At 40.9% G+C, this 23,044-nt stretch overlaps 1 protein-coding gene across 5 annotated transcripts in view; it reads right to left on the minus strand.

The window, feature by feature from the left end:
* Positions 1-23,044, minus strand: part of HUS1 (HUS1 checkpoint clamp component) — a 229,422-nt gene that overhangs the window by 166,555 nt on the left and 39,823 nt on the right. For all 5 annotated transcript variants that reach the window (XM_073549844.1, XM_073549846.1, XM_073549847.1 and 2 more), the window contains exon 3: positions 20,856-21,032. In XM_073549844.1, the coding sequence (XP_073405945.1) occupies positions 20,856-21,032 (177 nt within the window). The remainder of the gene's footprint in view (positions 1-20,855; positions 21,033-23,044) is intronic.

A 23,044-nucleotide genomic window follows, 5' to 3' on the forward strand; every position in this document is an offset into this window, starting at 1 on the left:
CCAAGAACCCCTGAGTCTTCCAAGGGCAGGGCCGACTTTTTAGAAGACCTGGATACTGCCGCGTCTATTTTTGGGACTTTGTCCCATATCTCTGCATCCTTGTGCTCAAAGGGGTATCGTCTCTTAGAGGTGGACGGAAGGGGCCCTGATTTTTCGGGTTTCCCCCACTCTCTCTCAATAAGCACTTGGACCTTTTCGTTCACTGGAAAGATCCGTTTTTTCCTCTCTTGAAGCCCCCCAAACATGACATCCTCTAGGGTTTTAGCCGCCTTCTCTTCCTGTAGGCCCATTGTGGTCCTAATGGCCTTTAGGAGAGCATCCGTGTCTTCTACAGGGAAACATGGCTTACCCCGTGTCACTGTCTGAGGAGGATGCCTGTTCCGCATGAGACAAAGCTGATGAGGAATCTGAGGGAGAACTAGGGGGATTCTTCCTACTTTTCCTCCCTTTTTTCAATAGGGTCTTAATTGAACCCTCCATTTCTGACCTGAGGGCTGATATCAAATTGGTTGCGAAACTTGGCGCTTCCTCCGCCATGGTTTGCTGAATGCAAGAGGCATAGAGATCTTTCTGCCAGTCTCTTGCTAGGGGAGTTTTGCATATAGCACAGTCCCTATTATTCTTCTTGCTTCGTGCTTTTTTGGGCCTTTCCTACAGGGTAAAGCATACAACAGAGAATCCCTATTAACATAATGCTAGCATTCACGAAGATCACTCACCACCCGTAATCAAGGGTACCGGACTCGGAGGCTGCGTCGGAGCACGTGGCCTGTGCTCTCTGGACCTTGAGGATTCTCCCGATCAGCGGCTGGGGCGGCTGCTGCTTGAGCGGCTTCTATGTTTGCCTGAGGGTTGTGAGGGAGGCAAAGACTGCGATCTCTCCTGCTCCGACTCCATTTTCCACCGTCTCCCCTGCTGCTGGTCCTTGATTATATGTAGCCGCTGGCGGTGGTGTCTCCTCCCCTCCCCCCTGCGACCGCCAGCCGACCGCTTCAGAAAAGCCGGCCGGAGTCGCACCCGGCGCCATGACACCGTCGCCCTGTGCTGACGTCAGCCGGCGCACCCACCATCCACAGCGCCGCTGACGTCAGCGGCCGGAAGAAGCCTGCGTCTCTCCCCTGCCACGGGGATCGAGATGCGGCGCGCGCGAGGGGAGGGCGGCGCGGTGGGGGCTCCCCGGAGCCACCGTGGTCCCATCCGCGCCCACACGAACCCGGAGCCCAGAGGAACACCGGGGACTGTGCCTCCAGGACCCGACGGCCGGCGCTACAGGTAAGTTACCTGCTCTTCCCGCGCCAGGACGGGCCTGGGTCTCTTTCTTTTCCTTATTTTTTTTTTTTTTCTTTTTTCACTTCGCCCATGACAGGCACCGCCACAGTGAGATTCCTTCCAGGACAGGAACCCAACTGAAGCTGGGGAGAGGTGCCGCCCCTTATGTCTCAGTAGGTTCCTGTCCTGGCGGGGCGGATCACTCTCTCAGGTGTGCTGTCATGGGTGAAGGGAAAAGATGTATATCTTTGTAGCAGTAGATAGAAAAATATTCAGAATTGAGAGTCCTCAGTGGTTAATACCTTTTAATGGCTACCTGAAAAGATGGTAACACATTGCAAGCTTTCGAGACTACTCAGGTCTCTTCATCAGGCATTGACTAATACAAAATCTGAAGAATTACATATTTATACACAACACAGCACAGAAAAAATGCAATCGATAAGACAAGTGATGTGAAGCAGAACTATCATTGTGGGAGAGGGAGAAACATAAATATTGGACCAGTTCATAGATAAGGAGTCTGGATGTTTTATTGTCCTCTGATTGGGGTCTCCTAATGTGTTGTGATGCCCCCACAAGGTCTTAGGAGCAAATTCCTTAATTGATGTAAAAATAATTAAGTACACCACATTAGATGTGATGCAGCTGAAAGTACCTGGGATCTTGTAGTCTTGATGTGAATTGGGGATCTTTATCTTGTCCGTGGTCATTATAAATGGACAGGTTTTACATTTTTTCTGGTTGCAAGGAAAGGTTCCTTGGAGAGGACAGGGAGCTTCTGACAATGATGCTTCTTAGATTTGGGGGCTGCCTAAAGCACACTAGTGGGGGGTCTGGAAGAATGGATTGTAATCGGGCATCTTTTTGTAGTAAAGGTTGTAATTTCCGTGCAGCTCCCCTTAGCACTTCCAGATTTGGGTTGTAGGTGACTACTAGAGGCACCCGGTTATTTTCTTCTTTAGCTTTGTAATGTAGCAGGTGATTCCTTGTCATTCTGGTGGCTCTTGTAATTTGGTTTTCAATTGTTCTTGGATGGTAGCCCTGATTCAAAATGGTCTTTTTGAGTAATTATTTGTATTAAATGTCCAAATGGGGTCTGTATGTGGGGGAGACAGGGCAAAAGCTTAGAACAAGGTTGAATTCTCATTGACACACAATAAGAGAAAAAAGAATGGATCTACCTGAACAACAGAACCCCCCCAAAAGTGACCCTAATTTACAAACTACACCTCTCAATGAATTCATCTAAGGGTGCTGTGATCTTATTGACACCATAGGTCTGTCACAGAATTGTACACCATTGGGCAGTGAAGAAAACAATGACATTTTTACCCAAAAAAATTGCTGCATTAGCCCCAGATTTTACATTTTCTCACAGGAAAATGGATAAACATGGCACCAAATGTTGTCACACAATTTCTGCTGAACAGAAGTGGCTGTACAGTACTGCTTAGCCACACAGCGAGACTCGGAACGGAAGGAGCGCCATTTGCCTCCAGATGCACAGATTTTCATACAAAAGTTTGCAGACTCCATATACAGAGCCAATTAGTGCTAGAAGAGCAGAATAACCCCCTCAAGTGATTTCATTTTGGAAATTATAGCCCTGCCAAAAAAGTGGACACTAAATGTTGTTTAGGTACAATGTGGGGCTCAGAAGGGAGAGAAGCATTTGGATTTGAGAGCGCAGAATTAGTTGGATTTCTTTTGGGGGCGAGGAGCCATGCTGCTTTTCCATTTTACATAAAATTTTAGATCAGATTTTTCATGCGCTCTACGCTGAGCATTTACTTTGGGGTTTCCCTCTAAATGTGCGAAAGACATGATTCACATGAAACCCCTGAAGGATCCATTCACTATAATGAGGCAGCAGAGTTACTGGACAAAACTGTGGCAGATCGCATTTTTATTCCTAAATAGACTGACACCGTCGGATCATAGGCCAGACGGCATCCACAGTGCATCCATCTGCATCATTACAGGGGTTCTTCCGCTGGGGGTTCCGTCTGAATCACTTACTTCAGAGATTTACACAGAAACCCGAGTAAGAACTCAGTGCAGCATAAAGCTGAGCTGAACCTTACTGCGATATTTGGGAGACAAAAAAAAAAAAAAAAGAAAGGTGAAGAATTAGTTTTACTTTTTACACTGTTCATCGTGCGGTACAAATGATTAGACAATCTAAGGCTGTGTGCCCACGTAGCGATTTTTAAGCGTTTTTGCCGCGATTTTCGGCGCGAAAACGTTTAAAAATCGTGTACAGAACGCCCCCCATGCATTCCTATGGCATTCCGCACATACTGTGCTAATGCTGCGCTTTTTTCCGTGGCGGAACCGCATCGCGGAAAAAAATCGCAGCATGCTCATTCTTTTGTGCGGAATCGCAAAGAATTGCCGCGATTCCGCACCCATAGGAATGCATGAGAATCGCTTACTTCCCGCATGTGGCTATGCCCACCATGCGGAAAGTTAAGCGTCTCATGTGCGGTTGGTACCCACGGTGTGGAGGAGAGGCCCTGGGTACCATACCCCTGTAAAAAAAAGAATAAAAAATAAAAAATCGGGGTATATTTACCTTCCGATGTCCTGCGCTGCATTCCCGGCCTAGCGTTCCCAGTAATGCCTTGCGGCAAGGCCCTGTAATGACGTGGTCTCGCGAGATCGCTATAGCAACGCGAGACTACGTCATCACAGGTCTTACTGGGAATGCTGAGGCCCGGGATGGCAGCGCGGGACGCCGGAAGGTAAATATACCCCGATTTTTATTTAGCATTTTAACATTCTATCTTTTACTATTGATGCTGCATAGGCAGCCTCAATAGTAAAAACCTGGTCACACTTGTCAAACACTATGTTTGACGAGTGTGACCAACCTGTCAATCACTTTCCAAGCGATGCTTCAAATCGCTTGGAAAGTGCTTGAATATCGCACGCGAAAATCGCGGCAAAATCGCGATCATAATCGCGGTGAAATCGCGCAGAAAAAAACGCGCGATTTCTGGGAAGGAGTCCGGTTTTTAGTGAGCGTTTTAAAACGCTACGTGGGCACATAGCCTTAGGGTATGTTTCCACTGTCAGTATTGGTAGCGCTTTGTTTTCAATAATATTTAATGAATTTTTGAAAAACATTTTCAACAAACAAGGAAAAGCAGGGAAAACTAGGAATAGGGAATAAGGAAAAAAAAGGGAAGAAGGGATTAATAGGGTAAGAAAGACAATAGAGAACTCAAAGAGTAGTCATACAAATTTTTTCCAGATGACAGTATGAGTTACAAGTATGATAAAAAATTTCAAAAAAAAAAAATCGAAATATAGCGTATTTAACATAAAAGCCTTATATAAAACCTAATACGAAGCCTAAAATAAGGTCTCATCCTGATTTCCAATAACATACACTTTTTCAATAGCATTAAGTAGAGCTATTGAAGAAATAACTCGTTCCACAATTCCCATTTCTTATCATAATTAATTAAAAAATCATTATTAATAGCAAAACGCTTTTCCAAAGCGCTATGTAACCGAAGATTATCCAAAATGTCTTCAAATTTGGGAGGGTCACTTCTTTTCCAGTATGCTGCAAGGGAATTCTTTACTACTAAAAAGATATGAACTATAATGAGTTTAACGGAAAGGTCCAATTGTTCTAAATCTAAAGACAAAAGAGCGATCTGAGGGGAGATAACTAAATTTCTTCCCAAAAGGTTATTTATATGTTGAGATACCTTATTCCACAAATTTTTTATTTTTGGACACCCCCAAAATATATAAGTTTCCAATGAAACCGCATTCTCTCCAACATAAGTTAGAAATGTCTTTGTTTATAAAAGATAACCTTGATGGTGTATAGTACCATTTAACTATTATTTTATAATAGGATTCTTGGAGTGTCATTGATATTGTTGAGGTGTATGAATATTTAAAAGCGTGCTGCCAATGTTCCAATGAAGGGGCAATATTTAATTCAGATTCCCAACGTTTCATGTATGCATTATTTATTATAAAAATATCTTTATTGTTAACTTTGTATATGTTTTTCAAACTCCAAATACTTTTTTTCTCTGTGTTACATAGAAACAGAGAGATAATATCAAGGTTTAATGGCTTAATTCGTAAAAATTTTAGAATAGTGTCCTTTAAAATGGTGTAAAAGAGAAATTCTGATGAGGGAAGGCCGAATTTTCTTTTAATCTCACTAAAGTAAGAAAATTATTATCTATGTATATATCTCCTATTGTTTTAATATTTAATTGGGACCATATTTCAGGAATTAAAATTTTGTAAAAGAGCGAAATTAAAGATAACAGAAAATTCCGTATTTGTTGTGTTTTATTCCTTTTCTTTCCTGGTCTTGTAAAAATTTTCCATGCGGATATCAAAGCCTGAAATACAGGATGAGATGGCAGGCTTGGTCGGGAACCTAAAATATTATCACAAAAAATTTCTTGTAATGGTTTGTTATTATTTTGATCTTTTTCCAAAAAAATCCATGCAGGTGTTGACTTCTGCCGAAACCAATATATACTGATTTTAATTGAATTGGCCTGATAATATGCCATAATATTTGGTAGACCCAGTCCTCCTGTAGGTTTGCTTTTATAATGTAACTGAGATGCCACTCTTGGTCTTTTATTATCCCAAACAAAAGATTTTATTAAATTTTGAATTTTTGACAATTGGGTCGTAGGGATATTAATAGGAAGAGTTCTAAACAAGTATAATATTTTAGGTAAAACAAAAGATTTTACTACCAATATTTTACCGAATAGTGACAGATTAATTTTTTTGAAGTTATTAAAGTCTTTTGTTATAGTACGAATAAGATTCTCCAAATTAACTGATATAATTGACCGTATTTTATTTGTGAACATAATACCCAAGTAGACTACTTCCTCCTCGTCGCAAGAAAAATTTGTATATTTTTTTAATTGTTCAATATCATATTGATTAGAATTAAAATGTAAAATTTTTGATTTTAAATGGTTAATTTTAAAATAGGAAATGTGTGAAAATAAGTCCAATTCTGATACCAATGCCCTGATAGTATTAACTCTTGTAGAGCCAGAGAATTCTATGTCATCAGCAACTAAACTTATCTTAAAAGATTGTTCTGAAGTTTCAAAGCCTCGAATGTCAGGACTAGATCTAATTTCCTCTGCAAAAGGCTCTATTGCAAGAACAAATAATAGTGGTGATAGAGGACACCTTGTGCCATTAGTGATTGAGAATGGTTTTGAGAGGTTATTGTTTTTTTTAAATATGTCCAATCTAGCCTGTCGAAGGCCTTTTCGGCATCCAACGTGACCAGAATCGAAGAAACTCCAGAAAGTCTAGTAGCATTAATTAAATTTAATACTCTTCTGGTCCCGTCAAGATGCCTGTCGGCCCCCAACAAAACCAATTTGATCATCTTTCACCAGAGAAGGAAGAATCTTTTTCAGTCTTTCCGCTCAAATTTTGGAGTATATTTTTACATCTCCATTTATGAGAGAAATTGGTCTGTAATTTTTAACCTCTTCAGGGTCACCCCTATCCTTAGGAATCATTACAATAGTAGCTTCCTGCATTTCCTTTGGAAAGGTGCCCTGGAGAGAAGCCAAATTAAAGACTTGATTCAAGAAGGGAACTAAATTTTGATAAAAGGTTTTATAATACTCGTTGGTAAAACCATCGGGTCCTGGCGCCTTTTGAATCTTTAATTTACTAATTACATCCACAATTTCTTCATCAGTAATAGGCCTGTTAATATGGTCCAAGTTTAGAGATCCTATTTTTGGGAGATGTAGCTTATCTAGGAAAGACTGGATTAATTTATCATCTGGTTGGGATGTAAAGGGGTCAGTTTTCAAATTGTACAGTTTTTGAAAAAATTCTGCAAAGATATTTGCAATATCTAAAGGGTGAGATTTAATCTCTCCCGTGCTAGACTTAATTTTGGCAATTCTTTTTTTTTTAACTCTCTCTTGTTTGAGCCTTTTCATCATGTATGTTGTTGGTTTGTTAATTGAAGACTATGATTTGAACTTTGAATTTCTGATAACTGTATCATATTCAGATATAATTGCTGTTTTTAATTCCTGTCTTAATTCCAAAATCTCCAAATGAATTTCTGGAGATGGGGTTAACAAACTATTCTGAAGATCTTCCTTCATTTTTACTTGTAATTGCAAATCTGAAATTTTTTGCCTTTTTTTCTTTTTAAATCTTGATGACAATTGGATCAAACAACGTCTCATAACCGACTTATGTGCATTCCATACAATAAACGGGTTTGTTTCAGCCAGATTGTTTTCTTTAAAATAATTTGAGATCGTTTCTGTTATTATGGTTTTATACTCAGGGATTTCAAATAGAGTGGTATTGGATTTCCAAAGAAAAGTGTTTTCCGTATAGGCTCCCAATTCAAATTCCTCCAATACCGGAACATGATCTGATATAGACTATCAGAATATTGATTTTATAAAATTTAGAGATGGCAAAGACATCAGTCAAAACCAAGTCTATTCGTGAGGACGTTATATGGGCGTCCGAGTAGTGCGTATATTCACGCGATGAAGTGTTCAAACACCTATAGACATCAAATAATTCATTTGTGATTAACCAGTTTTTAAGGGAGGGTGCATTTTGGCGAACTGAAGAGGAAGAATCCCACTTATCAGGCACGATATTGAAATCCCCTGCAAAAATAAGTGTCCCCTTTTTGATCCTGTTAATTTTGTCCATTAATCTGTTCAGATATGAGATTTGCATTTTGTTCGGGCCATAGACATTAATTATTGTGCAGATTTTATGATTTAAATAGCAAATGAGAATATGGTATCTTCCGTGTGGATCAACAATCTCGTCTATTAATTCAAATGGAATGTCGTTTTTTATGAGAGTAATGACTCCTGCTTTCTTTTTTTTTTTCTTTAAGTGATTTAAACACGTGCGGGTATTTTTTGCTTTGGAAACAAGGATGTTTATCTCTAAGGAACTTAACCTCTTGTAGGCAGACAATGTCTGCCTTGTTGTGTTCAATTTCCCTCCAAAGTCTGTGTCTTTTATAGGGAATATTTAATCCCCTAACATTGAATGAAAATAATTTTATTTTCATAATTAGACCGTTATACCGTAAAATGCAGTATTGAACAAATCAGGATGAGATCTTCTACAAAAATACGAAAATATAAATAAAGAACACCAATATATAGAAAAAAATTAAATGATAAAAATAAAAAAAATAAAAATTTAGAAGAAAAAAGAAACTCAAAAGAGTCCCCCTGGTGGAATCCAAACTCGAAGGATTCTCACTTAGTTTGGGTAAAAAAATAAAGTGGATCAACTCCCACTCAACACCTAATAAATCCTATAATCCTTCCATCTTTGAGGATCATATAGAACTAAGAATAGAGCCTAAGTGGTTTACTTACTACAGAAATTTATTTCAACCAATACCATCTTGAAATGACTGAACAAATAGCATAGCCTCCTCTGGGGTAAAGAAGGGAATAGTTTTCCCCTTGTACCATACCAAAAGTTTTGCAGGGAAACCCCATCTATATGAAATTCCCAGTTCTTTTATTTTCACATTAACTTCCTTAAAAGCTTTTCTAAAATCCATAGCAGCTTTCAAAAAAAATCACTAAAGATTTTAATATTAACGTGTGGGTATGGGAATTTCCCTTTATCTCTAATATATTGTAAGATTCTTTCTTTCGTCTCATAGTAATGCATATGTAGAATAATGTCTCTTGGTTTGTCAGGAGACAGTCCCCTCGGTCGTGGGAGGCGATGGATTCTATCAATCCTAAAATCAAAGTCAGAGAGATCCGGTAGTGCTTTTTTAAATATAGGTTTTGTATAGCTTGCAAGCTCATCTTGCAGAATATTCTCTGGTATTCCTCTTATTTTAAGATTATTTCTCCTACTCCTATCCTCCAAATCCATTACTTTAGTTTTTAATGCCTGTACTTCATTTTTTAGATCAGAGTTTTGTTTAAGGAGTGAATCTGTTTTATTCTCAACTACCAAGATTCTACTTTCACTTTTTTAAAGTCTCTGAGTAAGATTTTTACTGATTTCACTCAGGGTCTTGTTCTGGGTTTCAAATCCAATGGCAACAGATTCATTGAACATTTTGCAGAATCTAGCCATAAAGCCTTCTGTTACCCCTTTCTCAGAGGCCAGGATTTCATCCAGATTAATAGGAGTAAAGCCCTGGTCCAAAAATTGTGGGATTGAAGGTCGATCTTTTTTTGAACGCTGTCTGTTAGGACTACTTTTAGGTGAAGAACTATCCGTATTATCATCAGATTCACCGGTAATAGATCTCTTTTCATCATTTCTTGAATCAGGGCCTTTTCTTTTAGTAGACTTAGAAGTATCCATTACTTCAAGATTTGAGGTATTCTGTGGCAGTGGTTTAGTTTTATGAATATCCTCTTCGTTTATAAAGCTCTGCATAGTAGAGTTAGAGCTTGTACTCTTACTTTCAATTTCTTTTTTAGAAGAAATGTTTGGGGTTGAAATAGGGACCTGTTTGGTTGGTTCTTCCCTTTATAAAGGGGATCTAGATTTAACAGGACTTATTAAATTATGGGAATCCTCAGAAGGTTTAGAATACGATTTGTACGAGAAATTCTTTTCCTTTTGATTTTTATACCTATTTGCAGTAGGTTCATTTATTTTAAGATTTGTTTTTAAGTTTAGCTCCTCCCCCTTCCATCCTAACAGATTTATCTTAATATACAAAATATTTGTAGTATCTCTTTAAAACAATAATATATCAATTAAGTATATTTAGAGCCTCAAGCTTAAATTAAAATGGCGTTAACACTGAATCCTTTCCCCAGAATGATTTACTTTGAGTTGTAATATAAGCTGAAACATTGTGAGTCAAAGTTGCTGCTGATTATGTTGTTAAGAACAAACTATGAAATATACGACCTGTACTACTGATTAGTTAGCCAAGAATAAGATATAATATATGCAACTTGTGCCACTAATTGAGTAGCCAAAGATAAAATATAATATATGCGGCCTGTGCTGCTAATTAGGTAGCCAAAATAAAATATAATGTATACGGCCTGTGCTGTTGGTTAGGTAGCCAAGAATAAAATACAGTATATACGGCCTATGCTGCTGATTTGGTAGCCAAGAATAAAATCTAATATATACGGCATGTACTGCTGATTAGGTAGCCAAGAATATGATATAAAATATGTGGCCTATGCTGCTAATTAGGTAGCCAAGAATAAGGTATAATATATGCGGCTTATGCTGCTGATTAGGAAGACAAGAATAAAATACAATATATGCGGCCTATGCTGTTAACTAAATAGCCACGAATAAGATATAATACATGCGGTCTGTGCTGTTGATTAAATTTCCAAATATAAAGTATAGCATATATGGCCAGTACTACTGATTAGGTAGCCAAGAGTATAATATACACGACATGCTGATGATCAGAGAGCCAAAATAAAATATATGCGGCCTGTGCTGCTATCTAGGTAACCAAAATAAAACAAAAGGTATACAATTTCTATTAATTATGAAGACCTGCAACTTCCGGGCAAGTATATCTCAAAAGATCATCCAAGTCTTTGTATATAGGTTCCCCCCAGATCAGGGTATGCACGTGGACACAATTACTCAGAGACCTCGACGGGTCTAAGTTCTAAACAGCAGCTGTCAGTGATGCGCCGCTCCCGCTCTCCCCTGCACCGCCGAAGAGATTCTTTATCAGAAAATCCAGAGTTCTCTGTGGATTTTAATATGTCAAGTTCTCCTCCACTCCCCAGGACCTCCTTGACCCCGAGGAAGAGGATTCTCGCAGATCTGGACCCGCAGGGACGCACAATAATTCAAAAACCGCGGCGGGTCCGAGTGCCAACAGCGGCTGTCAATCACTTGCCTGCTCCTGTGCTTCCAGCCCCGCCAAGGATTTTAGTTGATACCTCCTCCAATCTTCAATGGATCTCAGCGTGCCAGGTCCAGAACCACTCAGGATGTGCCCCCAGATCTTGCCAAACAGGCTCCCCCTGGATCGAATCCACAGGGGGACGCAGCACCCCAAAGACCGCGGCGGGTCCAAGAATGCGGCAGCCGCTGAAGTCACACTCCGAGTCCTGCTCTTCTCCTCCCCTGTTCCCCACTCACCACCGCAGGGCACAAGAAAGGAACCAAGCACCAGTGGTCCTCACCATCAGCGACGCGCTTCCCTCTTGAAGCCTCTCTCCTCTCCAGCAAGTGAGCGGCAGCGTGCAGAGCCCGACGTGGATCTCCAACAGACACCGCAATCCAGCGCCAACCCTCCAACTTCTGCAGAGATCAATCAAGCCGCTTCAACACCTCCTGACAGCAGGTCAACCAAAGGCAGGTCACCGGGAGATGTAAAATCCTCCTCCGCTGTCTCTCCTTCTCCTGCAGGACTCAGCTGCGGGCTCCCCTCCTCTGCTCAGCGCGGGAAAACAACACCGCCTCTCCTTAGCAGCTGTAGCTCCACTGTTTTTAGCTCAATCTTCACGTTCTTGGTATCAAAATGACCCAGATGACGTCGATTCTTATTGCAGGTAGAAATTCTTCATTGAAGGATTTCTGTCGCTTCAAAGTCACTTTTTACAGGTAGTTGAGCAGGAGCCCTGAGCAGACACGTCCTCACACCTTCATAGCTAGGGCCACGCCCCATTGGCAGCGCTTTGGACCCTGCTCCATCCAAAGGGCTGCTGGCTTTTGAACGCAAATGATTCCGCATGTGTTCTTTGAACCATGCGGAATCACCGAATCCCATTACATTGTACAGGTGACATTTATCTTGATAAATAGACATGCTACGGTCTAGAAAGACACGCTACATGTCCGGTTACGCAGGGAAGCTGGAGGCGTCCTTGCACGCATAGTGGAGATGGGATTTCATAAAATCACTGACACTATGCTGTAACATCTGGCCGCTGCGGAATGGGTGCTGCAGCTGTACGCAGTGTCCACTCCGCAGCGTTTACTGACCGTGGAAACATACCCAAATTCTTTGGGATGGTGCTACTACAGCGATACCAAATTTATATATATAGAGTCATATGTTAACCCCTTCACTACCAAGGGTGGTTTGCATGTTAACTACCGGGCCAATTTTTACAATTCTGACCACTGTCCCTTTATGAGGTCATAACTCTGGAACGCTTCCATGGATCCCGGTGATTCTGACATTGTTTTCTCGTGACATATTGTACTTCATGTTAGTGGTAAAATTGCATTCAAATAACTTGCGTTTATTTGTGAAAAAAACGGAAATTTGACGAAAATTTTGAAAATTTCGCAATTTTCCAACTTTGAATTTTTATGCCCTTAAATCACAGCGATACGGCACACAAAAAACTTAATACATAACATTTCCCACATGTTTACTTTACATGAGCACAATTTTGGAACCAAAATTTTTTTTGTTAGGAAGTTATAAGGGTTAAAAATTGACCAGCGATTTCTCATTTTTGCAACACCATTTTATTTTTAGGGACCACTTCACATTTGAAGCCACTTTGAGGGGTCTATATGATAGAAAATACCCAAAAGTGACACCATTCTAAAAAATGCACCCCTTAAGGTGCTTAAAACCACATTCAAGAAGTTTATTAACCCTTTAGGTGCGTCACAGGAATTTTTTGAATATTAAAAAAAAAATGAACATTTAACTTTTTTTCACAAAAAAAATACTTCAGGTTCAATTTTTTTTATTTTACCAAGGGTAACAGGAGAAATTGGACTGCAAAAGTTATTGTGCAATTTGTCCTGAGTACGCTGATACCTGATATGTGGGGGGGAACCACTGTTTCGGCGCATGGCAGACCTCAGTAGGGAAGGAGCGCCGTTTGACTTTTTCAATGCAAAATTGGCTGGAATTCAGATCGGACGCCATGCCGCGTTTGGAGAGCCCCTGATGTACCTAAACAGTGGAAACCCCCCAAGTGACCCCATTTTGGAAACTAGACCCCCCAAGGAACTTATCTAGATATGTGGTGAGAACTTTGAACCCACAAGGGCTTCACAGAAGCTTATAACGTACAGCGGTACAATTAAAAAATCATTTTTTCTACAAAAATGATCTTTTCACCCCCAATTTTTATTTTTCCAAGGGTAACAGGACCCTAAAAGTTATTGTGCAATTTGTCCTGAGTACGCTGATACCCCATATGTGGGTGTAAATGACTATTTGGGCGCATAGCAGAGCTCGGAAGGGAAGCAGCGCCATTTGACGTTTTTGGCTAGAATTGAGATCGGACACCATGTCGCGATTGGAAAACCCCTGATGTACCAAAACACTAGAAACCCCCCACAAATGACACCATTTTGGAAACTAGACCCCCCAAGGAACTTAACTAGATGTGTGGTGAGCACTTTGAACCCCCCAGTGCTTCACTGAAGGTTATAACGTCCGGGCGTGAAAATAAGAAAAATCGTATTTTTTCCACAAACATCATCTTTTAGTCCCCATTTTTTTATTTTCCCAAGGGTAACAGGAGAAATTGGACCCCAAAAGTTTTTGTCCAATTTGTCCTGAGTACGCTGACACCCCATATGTGGGAGAAAACTACTGTATGGACACACGTCAGGGCTCGGAAGGGAAGTAGTGACGTTTTGGAATGCAGACTTTGATGGAATGGTCTGTGGGTGTCATGTTGCCTTTGGAGAGCCCCTAATCAGGGTGGATAAAAATCTTGATTTTTTTAAAAAAATCAAAAAAATCAGATTTTTTTGATTTAAATCAGATTTTTTTGATTTAAATCATTTTTCTTTTCATAGACTTTAACCATCCCAGTAAAATGTCTGTTAAAAAAATAGGTTGTAAATTAATTGCCAGACTTACCACTAGTACTAGGCTCCTGGTGCATAAGAAGCTGTGGGGGTTCATTGACATTAGTTGTATCACTATCAACATCTTCATTTCCCTTCTGGTTGCAGTTTTCATAATGTGATTTCAAACGGCAAACAAGTCCTTGGATATCCTTTTGACAGTATTTGCACTTTGCTCTTGCACCTTTCTTTCCAAGATCTGCTGCTGGCATCTCAACAAAATGAACCCAAATAGGGTCTCTCTTACGACCTGCTGCCATGGCTCACAGAGATCACTTATGAAGTTTGATTGTTACTACAGCCTGAGCCAAGCACTGCTGATGTTACTACAGCCTGAGCCAAGTACTGCTGACTATCCAACAAGTTTGGGCATGTCAACTGAATGCAGGGAAAAAGAAACTAAACCAAAACTGAAACCAAGCTAGAAGTGTGGAATTAAAGGGGCAGTATGAACAAAATGTGGAGGCTATTAATAGTTTATACAATTAAGACATGCTGCTTTTAAACACCTACCTATTGCCATATAGTAAAACAAAAAAGATTTTTACTTACTTTGGGGTCCCCCCCTCACCCTGGCGTTAGATCGTTGCCCCTAGTTTCGTCCGTGTAACTATGGGCGCACATGCACACTGCTCTCACTTCTCATTTTAATCGTGATTTATATTAAAAAAAAACCTTTTGATTTAAATCAGTGATTTAAATCATGATTAAAATCATGATTTAAATCGATCCGATTTAAATAGAAAAAAATCTTTTGATTTAAATCGTGATTTAAATCATGATTTAAATCGGCGTGATTTAAATCAATCCACCCTGCCCCTAATGTACCTAAACAGTGAAAATCCCCCACAAATGATCCCATTTTGGAAACTAGACCCCTGAGGAACTTATCTAGATGTGTGGTGAGCACTTTGAACCCCCAAGGGCTTCACAGAAGTTTATAATGCCCAGGCATGAAAATAAAAAAATCGTATTTTTTCCACAAACATGATCAATTAGTCCCCAATTTTTTTATTTTCCCCAAGGGTAACAGGAGAAATTGGACCCCAAAAGTTGTTGTCCAATTTGTCCTGAGTACGCTGATACCTCATATGTGGGAGAAAACTACTGTATGGGCACACATCAGGGCTCGGAAGGGAAGTAGTGACGTTTTGGAATGCAGACTTTGATGGCATGGTCTGCGGGTGTCATGTTGCTTTTGGAGAGCCCCTGATGTACCTAAACAGTGGAAACTCCCCACAAGTGACCCCATTTTGGAAACTAGACCCCCTAATGAACTTATCTAGATGTGTGGTGAGCACTTTGAACCCCACAGTGCTTCACAGAAGTTTATAACGACCGGGCGTGAAAATAAAAATATCGTATTTTTTCAACAAACATCATCGTTTAGTCCCCAATTTTTTTATTTTCCCAAGGGTAACAGGAGAAATTGGACCCCAAAAGTTGTTGTCCAATTTGTCCTGAGTACGCTGATACCTCATATGTGGGAGAAAACTACTGTATGGGCACACGTCGGGGCTCGGAAGGGAAGTAGTGACGTTTTGGAATGCAGACTTTGATGGATTGGTCTGCGGGTGTCATGTGCGTTTGGAGAGCCCCTGATGTACCTAAACTATTGAAACTCCCCACAAGTGACCCCATTTTGGAAACTAGACCCCCCACGGAGCTTATCTAGATGTGTGGAGAGCACTTTGAACCCCCAAGTGCTTCACAGAAGTTTATAACGCCTGGGCGTGAAAATAAAAAAAACATTTTTTTCCGCAAAATTATATTTTTGCCCCCAATTTTTTATTTTCCTAAGGGTAACAGGAGAAATTGGACCCCAAAAGTTGTTTTGCAATTTGTCCTGAGTAGGCTGATACCCTACATGTGGGGGTAAAACACTGTTTGGGCGCATGGCAGAGCTTGAAAGGGAAGGAGCACCATTTGACTTTTTCAACGCAGAATTGGCTGGAATTGAGATCAGACGCCATGTTGCCTTTGGAGAGCACCTGATGTGCCCAAACAGTGGAAACCCCCCAATTATAACTCCAACCCTAACCTCAACACACCCCTAACCCTAATCTGAGCCCTAGCCCTAACCCTAGCCCTAACCCTAGCCCTAGCGGGAAAATGGAAATAAATACATTTTCTTTTAGTTTTATTATTTTTCCCTAATTAAGGGGGTGATAACGGGGGGTTTGATTTACTATTTATGGCGGTTTTTATGTTTGGCGGCTGTCACACGCTAAAAGACGCTTTTTATTGTAAAAGTAGTTTTTGCATCACCACATATTGAGAGCTATAATTTTTCCGTATTTTGACCCACCGAGTCATGTGAGGTCTTATTTTTTGCGGGACGAGTTGACGTTTTTATTGGTACCATTTTCGGGCACGTGACATTTTTTGGTCGCTTTTTATTCCGATTTTTGGGACGCAGAATGAACAAAAACCAGCATTTCATGAATTTCTTTTGGGGGGGTGCGTTTACACCGTTCCGCGTGCGGTAAAATTGATAAAGCGGTTTTATTCTTCGGGTCAGTACGGTTACAGCGATACCTCATTTAGGTCGTTTTTTTATGTTTTGTCGGTTTTTTGCAATGAAAACAATTTTATATAAAAAATAATTATTTTTGTATCGCTTTATTCTGCAAGCTATAACTTTTTTATTTTTTTGCGGATGACGCTGTATGGCGGCTCGTTTTTTGCGGGACAAGATGACGTTTTCAGCGGTACCATGGATATTTATATGTGTCTTTTTGATCGCTCGTTATTGCACTTTTTGTTCGGTGGTATGATAATAAATCATTATTTTTTGCTTCGTTTTTTATTTTTATTTTTTAAGGGGTTCGCTAAAGGGGTTAACTAATGGGACAGTTTTATAGGGCAGGTCATTACGGACGCGGCGATACCAAATATGTGTACTTTTATTGTTTTTGTTTTTTTTTATTTTGAAAAAATGGATTTATTGGGGAATATTTTTTTTTTTTTTACTAATTTATTTGGCGATTTTTTTAAAATTATTTTTAACACTTTTTATTTTTTTTACTTTATTACCTTGTCCCAGGTGGGACATCACTGTCCTGTGACAGATCGCTGATCTGTCACATCACAGATCACTGTGACAGATCAGCGATCTGTCACAGGCACTGCTGCAGACTTCCTCATGCCTGCGCTTTGCAGGCACTGAGGAAGCCAGCTTCCTCAGGCCCCCGTCGCCATCTTGGATTCGGGGGCCTGGAGGAAAGGAGCCCCCCGCAGCAGCGCTTCACATTGCGCTGCTGTGGGGGGCTCAGGGAAGCACGGAGGGAGCCCCCTCCCTGCCGATGCTTCCCTTTAACCCCCGGTACACCGCGATCGCGTTTGATCGCGGTGTGCAAGGGGTTAACGTGTCGGGGGCGGTCTGTGACCGCCCCTGACACATTGTGCCGGGTGTCAGCTATGATAATTAGCTGACACCCGGCCGCGATCAGCGGCGCTCACCACGTGGGCGCCGCTGATCATGGTGACGTAATATTCCGTCCATGGTAATTAGGTCCATGGTCACATGGACGGAATATTACGTCAATTGTAGGTAAGGGGTTAAAGTTTGGGCACCCCTATTAATGCTAACCTTTTTTCTTTATAACAATTTTGGTTTTTGCAACAGCTATTTCAGTTTCATATATCTAATAACTGATGGACTCAGTTATATTTCTGTATTCAAATGAGGTTTATTGTACTAACAGAAAATGTGCAATCTTCATTTTAACAAAATTTGACCGGTGCAAAAGTATGGGCACCTCATCATAAAAGTGACATTAATATTTCGTAGATCCTCCTTTTGCAAAAATAACAGCCTCTAGTTGCTCCGTGTAGCTATTAATGAGTTCCTGGATGAAGGTATTTGTGACCATTCCTGTTTACAAAACAATTCCAGTTCATTTAAGTTTGATGGTTGCCGAGCATGGACAGCCCGCTTCAAATCATCCCACAGATGTTCAATGATATTCAGGTCTGGGGACTGGGATGGCCAGTCCAAAACATTGTAATTGTTCCTCTGCATGAATGCCTGAGTAGATTTGGAGCGGTGTTTTGGATCGTTGTCTTGCCTAAATATCCATCCCCTGCGTAACTTCAACTTCGTCACTGATTCTTGCACATTATTGTCAAGAATCTGCTGATACCGAGTTGAATCCATGCGACCCTCAACTTTAACAAGATTCCCGATGCCGGCATTGGCCACACAGCCCCAAAGCATGATGGAACCTCCACCAAATTTTACTGTGGGTAGCAAGTGTTTTTCTTGGAATGCTGTGTTTTTTAGCCTCCATGCATAACGCCTTTTTGTATGACCAAACAACTCAATCTTTGTTTCATCAGTCCACAGGACCTTCTTCCAAAATGTAACTGGCTTGTCCAAATGTGCTTTTGCTTAGCTCAGGCGACTCTGTTTGTGGCGTGCTTGCAGAAACGGCTTCTTTCGCATCACTCTCCCATACAGCTTCTCCTTGTGCAAAGTGCGCTGTATTGTTGACCGATGCACAGTGACACCATCTGCAGCAAGATGATGCTGCAGGTCTTTGGAGGTGGTCTGTGGATTGTCCTTGACTGTTCTCACCATTCTTCTTCTCTGCCTTTCTGATAATTTTTCTTGGCCTGCCACTTCTTGGCTTAACAAGAACTGTACCTGTGTTCTTCCATTTCCTTACTATGTTCCTCACAGTGGAAACTGACAGGTTAAATCTCTGAGACAACTTTTTGTATCCTTCCCCTGAAAAGGTATGTTGAATAATCTTTGTTTTCAGATAATTTGAGAATTGTTTTGAGGAGCCCATGATGCCACTCTTCATAGGAGAATCAAATAGGAGAACTACTTGCAAGTGGCCACCTTAAATACCTTTTCTCATGATTTGATACACCTGGCTATGAAGTTCAAAGCTCAATGAGGTTAAAAAACCAATTTAGTGCTTCAGAAAGTCAGTAAAAAGTAGTTAGGAGTGTTCAAATCAAGAAAATGATAAGGGTGCCCATACTTTTGCACCGGTCAAATTTTGTTTAAATGCAGATTGCACATTTTCTGTTAGTACAATAAACCTCATTTGAATCCAGAAATATAACTAAGTCCATCAGTTATTGGATATATGAAACTGAAATAGCTGTTGCAAAAACCAAAATTGTTATAAAGAAAAAAGGTTAACATTAATAGGGGTGCCCAAACTTTAACATATGACTGTATATACTAGCTGAAGAGCCTGGCGCTGCCCGGGCATAGTAACTAACTGTGGTTAGTTATAACAAATTATAATTATCCTCCTTCCCATATACCCATCATACATATCCTCCATCTTATAGTCCCGTGCTCATATACCCATCATACATATCCTCCATCTAATAGTCCCGTGCCCATATCATCATACATATCCGCCATCCCATAGTCCCGTACCCATATACCCATCACACATCCTCCATCCCATAGTCGAGTGCCCATATACATATCCGCCATCCCATAGTCCCGTGCCCATATACGTAGTTTCTGCATCGCCATGTCTTGAGAGCTATATTGTTTCCATATTTCTGCCGACAGTCATGTGAGATGCTTGTATTTTGGTGGACAAGTTGACTTCTTTATTAGTACCATTTTTTGATCACTTTCTATTCCGATTTTCAGGAAGCAGAATGACCAAAATCTGTTTTGCATGTGGTAAAATTGACAAGGCAGCTTTATTCTTTAGGTCAATACAATACAGCGATACCTCATTTATGCCATTTTTTTTTTTAAGTTTTGCGCTTTTACGCAATAAAAATTTTTATAGAAAAAATAATTATTTTTGCATCGCTTTAGTCTAAGAGCGATAACTTTAATTTTTCAGCTGATGGAGCTGTATGGCAGCTTGTTTTTTGCGGGACAAGATGTATTCAGCGGTACCATTTTTATTTACATTCGTCTTTTTGATTGCGTTTTATTCCACTTTTTTCCCAGTGGCATGATGAAAAAGCTTAGTTTTACTTTTTTTTACAGTGTTAACTGAATGGGGTAACTAGTGTGACACTTAAAGATCGGGTCGTTCCGGATGCATCGATACCAAATATGTGCATTTGTGTTCATTTTTGTACATAAAATATGAAATAACACATTAATACATATTTTGCAATTTAAAAAAAATAAAATTTTCTTTTTTACCTAGTCCCTCTTTGGGACTTTCACTTTTAAAAAAAATGGCATAAGGCCGGTTTCACATTAGCGCATTTTCAGCGCGCGCACGGCCGGGGGTAGCTCCGCCCCCGATCCGGCTCTCTGCCCGGCGTGCCCGCCCCTTGCTTGTAGCGCCGCCTCCTAGCGGACAGCGGCGCCTGCGATCGGCGCACCCTATCTTTAGCATAGGGTGCGCAGATCATGCGCAGGCCGTGCGCTAGTTGCGCTTTGACCTGCGCTGCGCACTTTTGACGGTGCGCCGTGCGCGCCAAAATCCGAAAAGTTTGATTTTGGCGCGCACGGCGCACCGTCAAAAGTGCGCAGCGCAGGTCAAAGCGCAACTAGCGCACGGCCTGCGCACGATCTGCGCACCCTATGCTAAAGATAGGGTGCGCCGATCGCAGGCGCCGCTGTCCGCTAGTAGGCGGCGCTACAAGCAAGGGGCGGGCACGCCGGGCAGAGAGCCGGCTCGGGGGCGGAGCTACCCCCGGCCGTGCGCGCGCTGAAAATGCGCTAATGTGAAACCAGCCTAAGACGTACCAGTATGTCCTATGTTAAGATGGGGTTTTATGCTTCCAACTTCATGTGCATGATTTCTTACCAATTCTACTGAGACGGTGATACAGGGACAGTGTTTGTTTGTCAGCTTGATTTTTACAGTCTTGGCATTTTGTGCAGTTTTCAAAGCTCGAGAAAGATTTTCAGGAATTAGTTCCAAAAATATTTCATTCTGCTCTGCAGACACTCCCTCCATTTGGTACTCATCAAAGAAATTTGCCTGCAAAAAAACACACAAGTTAAAACAAACACAGCTAAAAAAAAAAGAAAAAAAAAATGCTTGAAGTAACTATACACCTTATCCCCGTAACATCCAGAGGTATTTCAGCTTTTGCGTTTTTGCTCCCCTTCTTCCTAGAGCCATAACTTTTTTATTTTTTGGTCAAAATGGCCATGTGAGGGATTGTCTTTTGAGGGAGAAGTTGTACTTTTGAACGACACAATAGGTTTTAACATATCGTGTACTAGAAAGCGGGAAGAAAATTAAAACGCGCTGAAATTGCAAAAAAAGTGCAATCCCACGTTTGTTTGTTTTTTTAACTATGGTTTATTTTCTGCAGGATGTCAATTCTTTGTACAGAATCCGCAGCGTTTTTACTCCTCTTCCATTATAGGAATCCGCTGGTGTAAAATCACAGGTGGAATCCGCACAAAATCTGCAGAAAATCCGTAGTAAATCTGCACTAAATCCGCAGATAAAACGCAGGTCATTTTACCTGCGGATTTAGCAAAATCGGCGCGGAAAAATCCGCAGCATGTGCACATACCCTAACAATTCTGATCACTGTCCCTTTATGAGGTAATAACTCTGGAACGCTTCCATGGATCCCGGTGATTCTGACAGTTTCCTTGTGACATATTTTACTTCATAATATTGGTAAAGTTTATTTGATAGGACTTGCGTTTATTTGTGAAAAAAAAACAGAAATTTGGTGAAAATTTTGAAAATTTCCAACTTTGAATTTTCATGCCCTTAAATCACAGAAATATGGCACACAAAATACTTAATAAATAACATTTCCCACATGTCTACTTTACATCAGCACAATTTTAGAACCAATTTTTTTTTTTGTTAGGAACTTATAAGGGTTAAAAGTTAAAAGTTAGGGACCACATCACATTTGAAGTCACTTTTTTTGGGGTCTATATGATAGAAAATACCCAAAAGTGACAAAATTCTAAAAACTACACCCCTGAAGGCACTCAAAACCACATTCAAGAAGTTTATTAAGGCTAGCTTCACACTAGCGTGTGTCAGGGCTGCATACTTCCTCCTTTCTTCCTCCATTAAGCCCCACCCACTGCCACACCTCTTCCATTCAGCTCCGCCTACGTCGGCATGCGTCCTGCGTACCTATCTTTAACATTGGGTACGCAGGCCGTGTGAATGTATGCGGATGCCTGCGCATGCGTCATTTTGATGCTGCGCAGAGCTGCCCCGAACGCAACATATTGCATTTTGTTGCAGTCGGCGCAGCGTCAAAACGACGCATGCGCAGGCATCTGCATACATTCCCATGCCCTGCGTACCCAATGTTAAAGATAGGTACGCAGGAAGCATGCAGACGTAGGCGGAGCTGAATGGAAGAGGTGCGGCAGTGGGCGGGGCTTAACGGAGGATGAAAGGAGGAAGTATGCAGCCCTGACGAATGGTAAGAACAAATGGCAACAAAATGAGGTGGAATACTTAGTCGACCACATATTCAAAACTCAATGTACTGGTGACCACGATCAAGATTCCAGCAAATTGTGGGACAGTGTAGGACACACTGCATATATATATAATTTAAACCACGTAACTAAAGAACAGTGTAACACGTCCAGTATGTAAAGGATAAAATGCAAATCTTTATTAAATAACAGGTGAAGCAAAATGTAAGCTAAAAAGTGACACTACATAACATAGGCAGTGTATAAATGAGCAACACACCTTGGTGTAATTAATAAGATGGATATCATACCCCACTGGCAAAGTGAATCATATTATACATAGCCAGAAAAGTGCAATGGAAACACCATATATATTAAGGGAACAATCCCTGGCTAAACCATATGACAATCACGAACTGCCGAGACATTGAACATATAGAGACACATACCAGGGGGAGGGTGCAGCACAGTATACACAGCCGGACCCCGACGCGCGTTTCGGATATCATTCCTTCCTCAGGGGGCGTGTGTTAATGCCGGTGTCTGAACCATTTGTAGAAAATCACGGGGGAAAGTCCCTAA

This window comes from Dendrobates tinctorius, unplaced genomic scaffold (assembly GCF_039654945.1).
Source record: "Dendrobates tinctorius isolate UK_male_01 unplaced genomic scaffold, ASM3965494v1 ptg000162l, whole genome shotgun sequence".
Classification (NCBI taxonomy): Eukaryota; Metazoa; Chordata; class Amphibia; order Anura; family Dendrobatidae; genus Dendrobates; species Dendrobates tinctorius.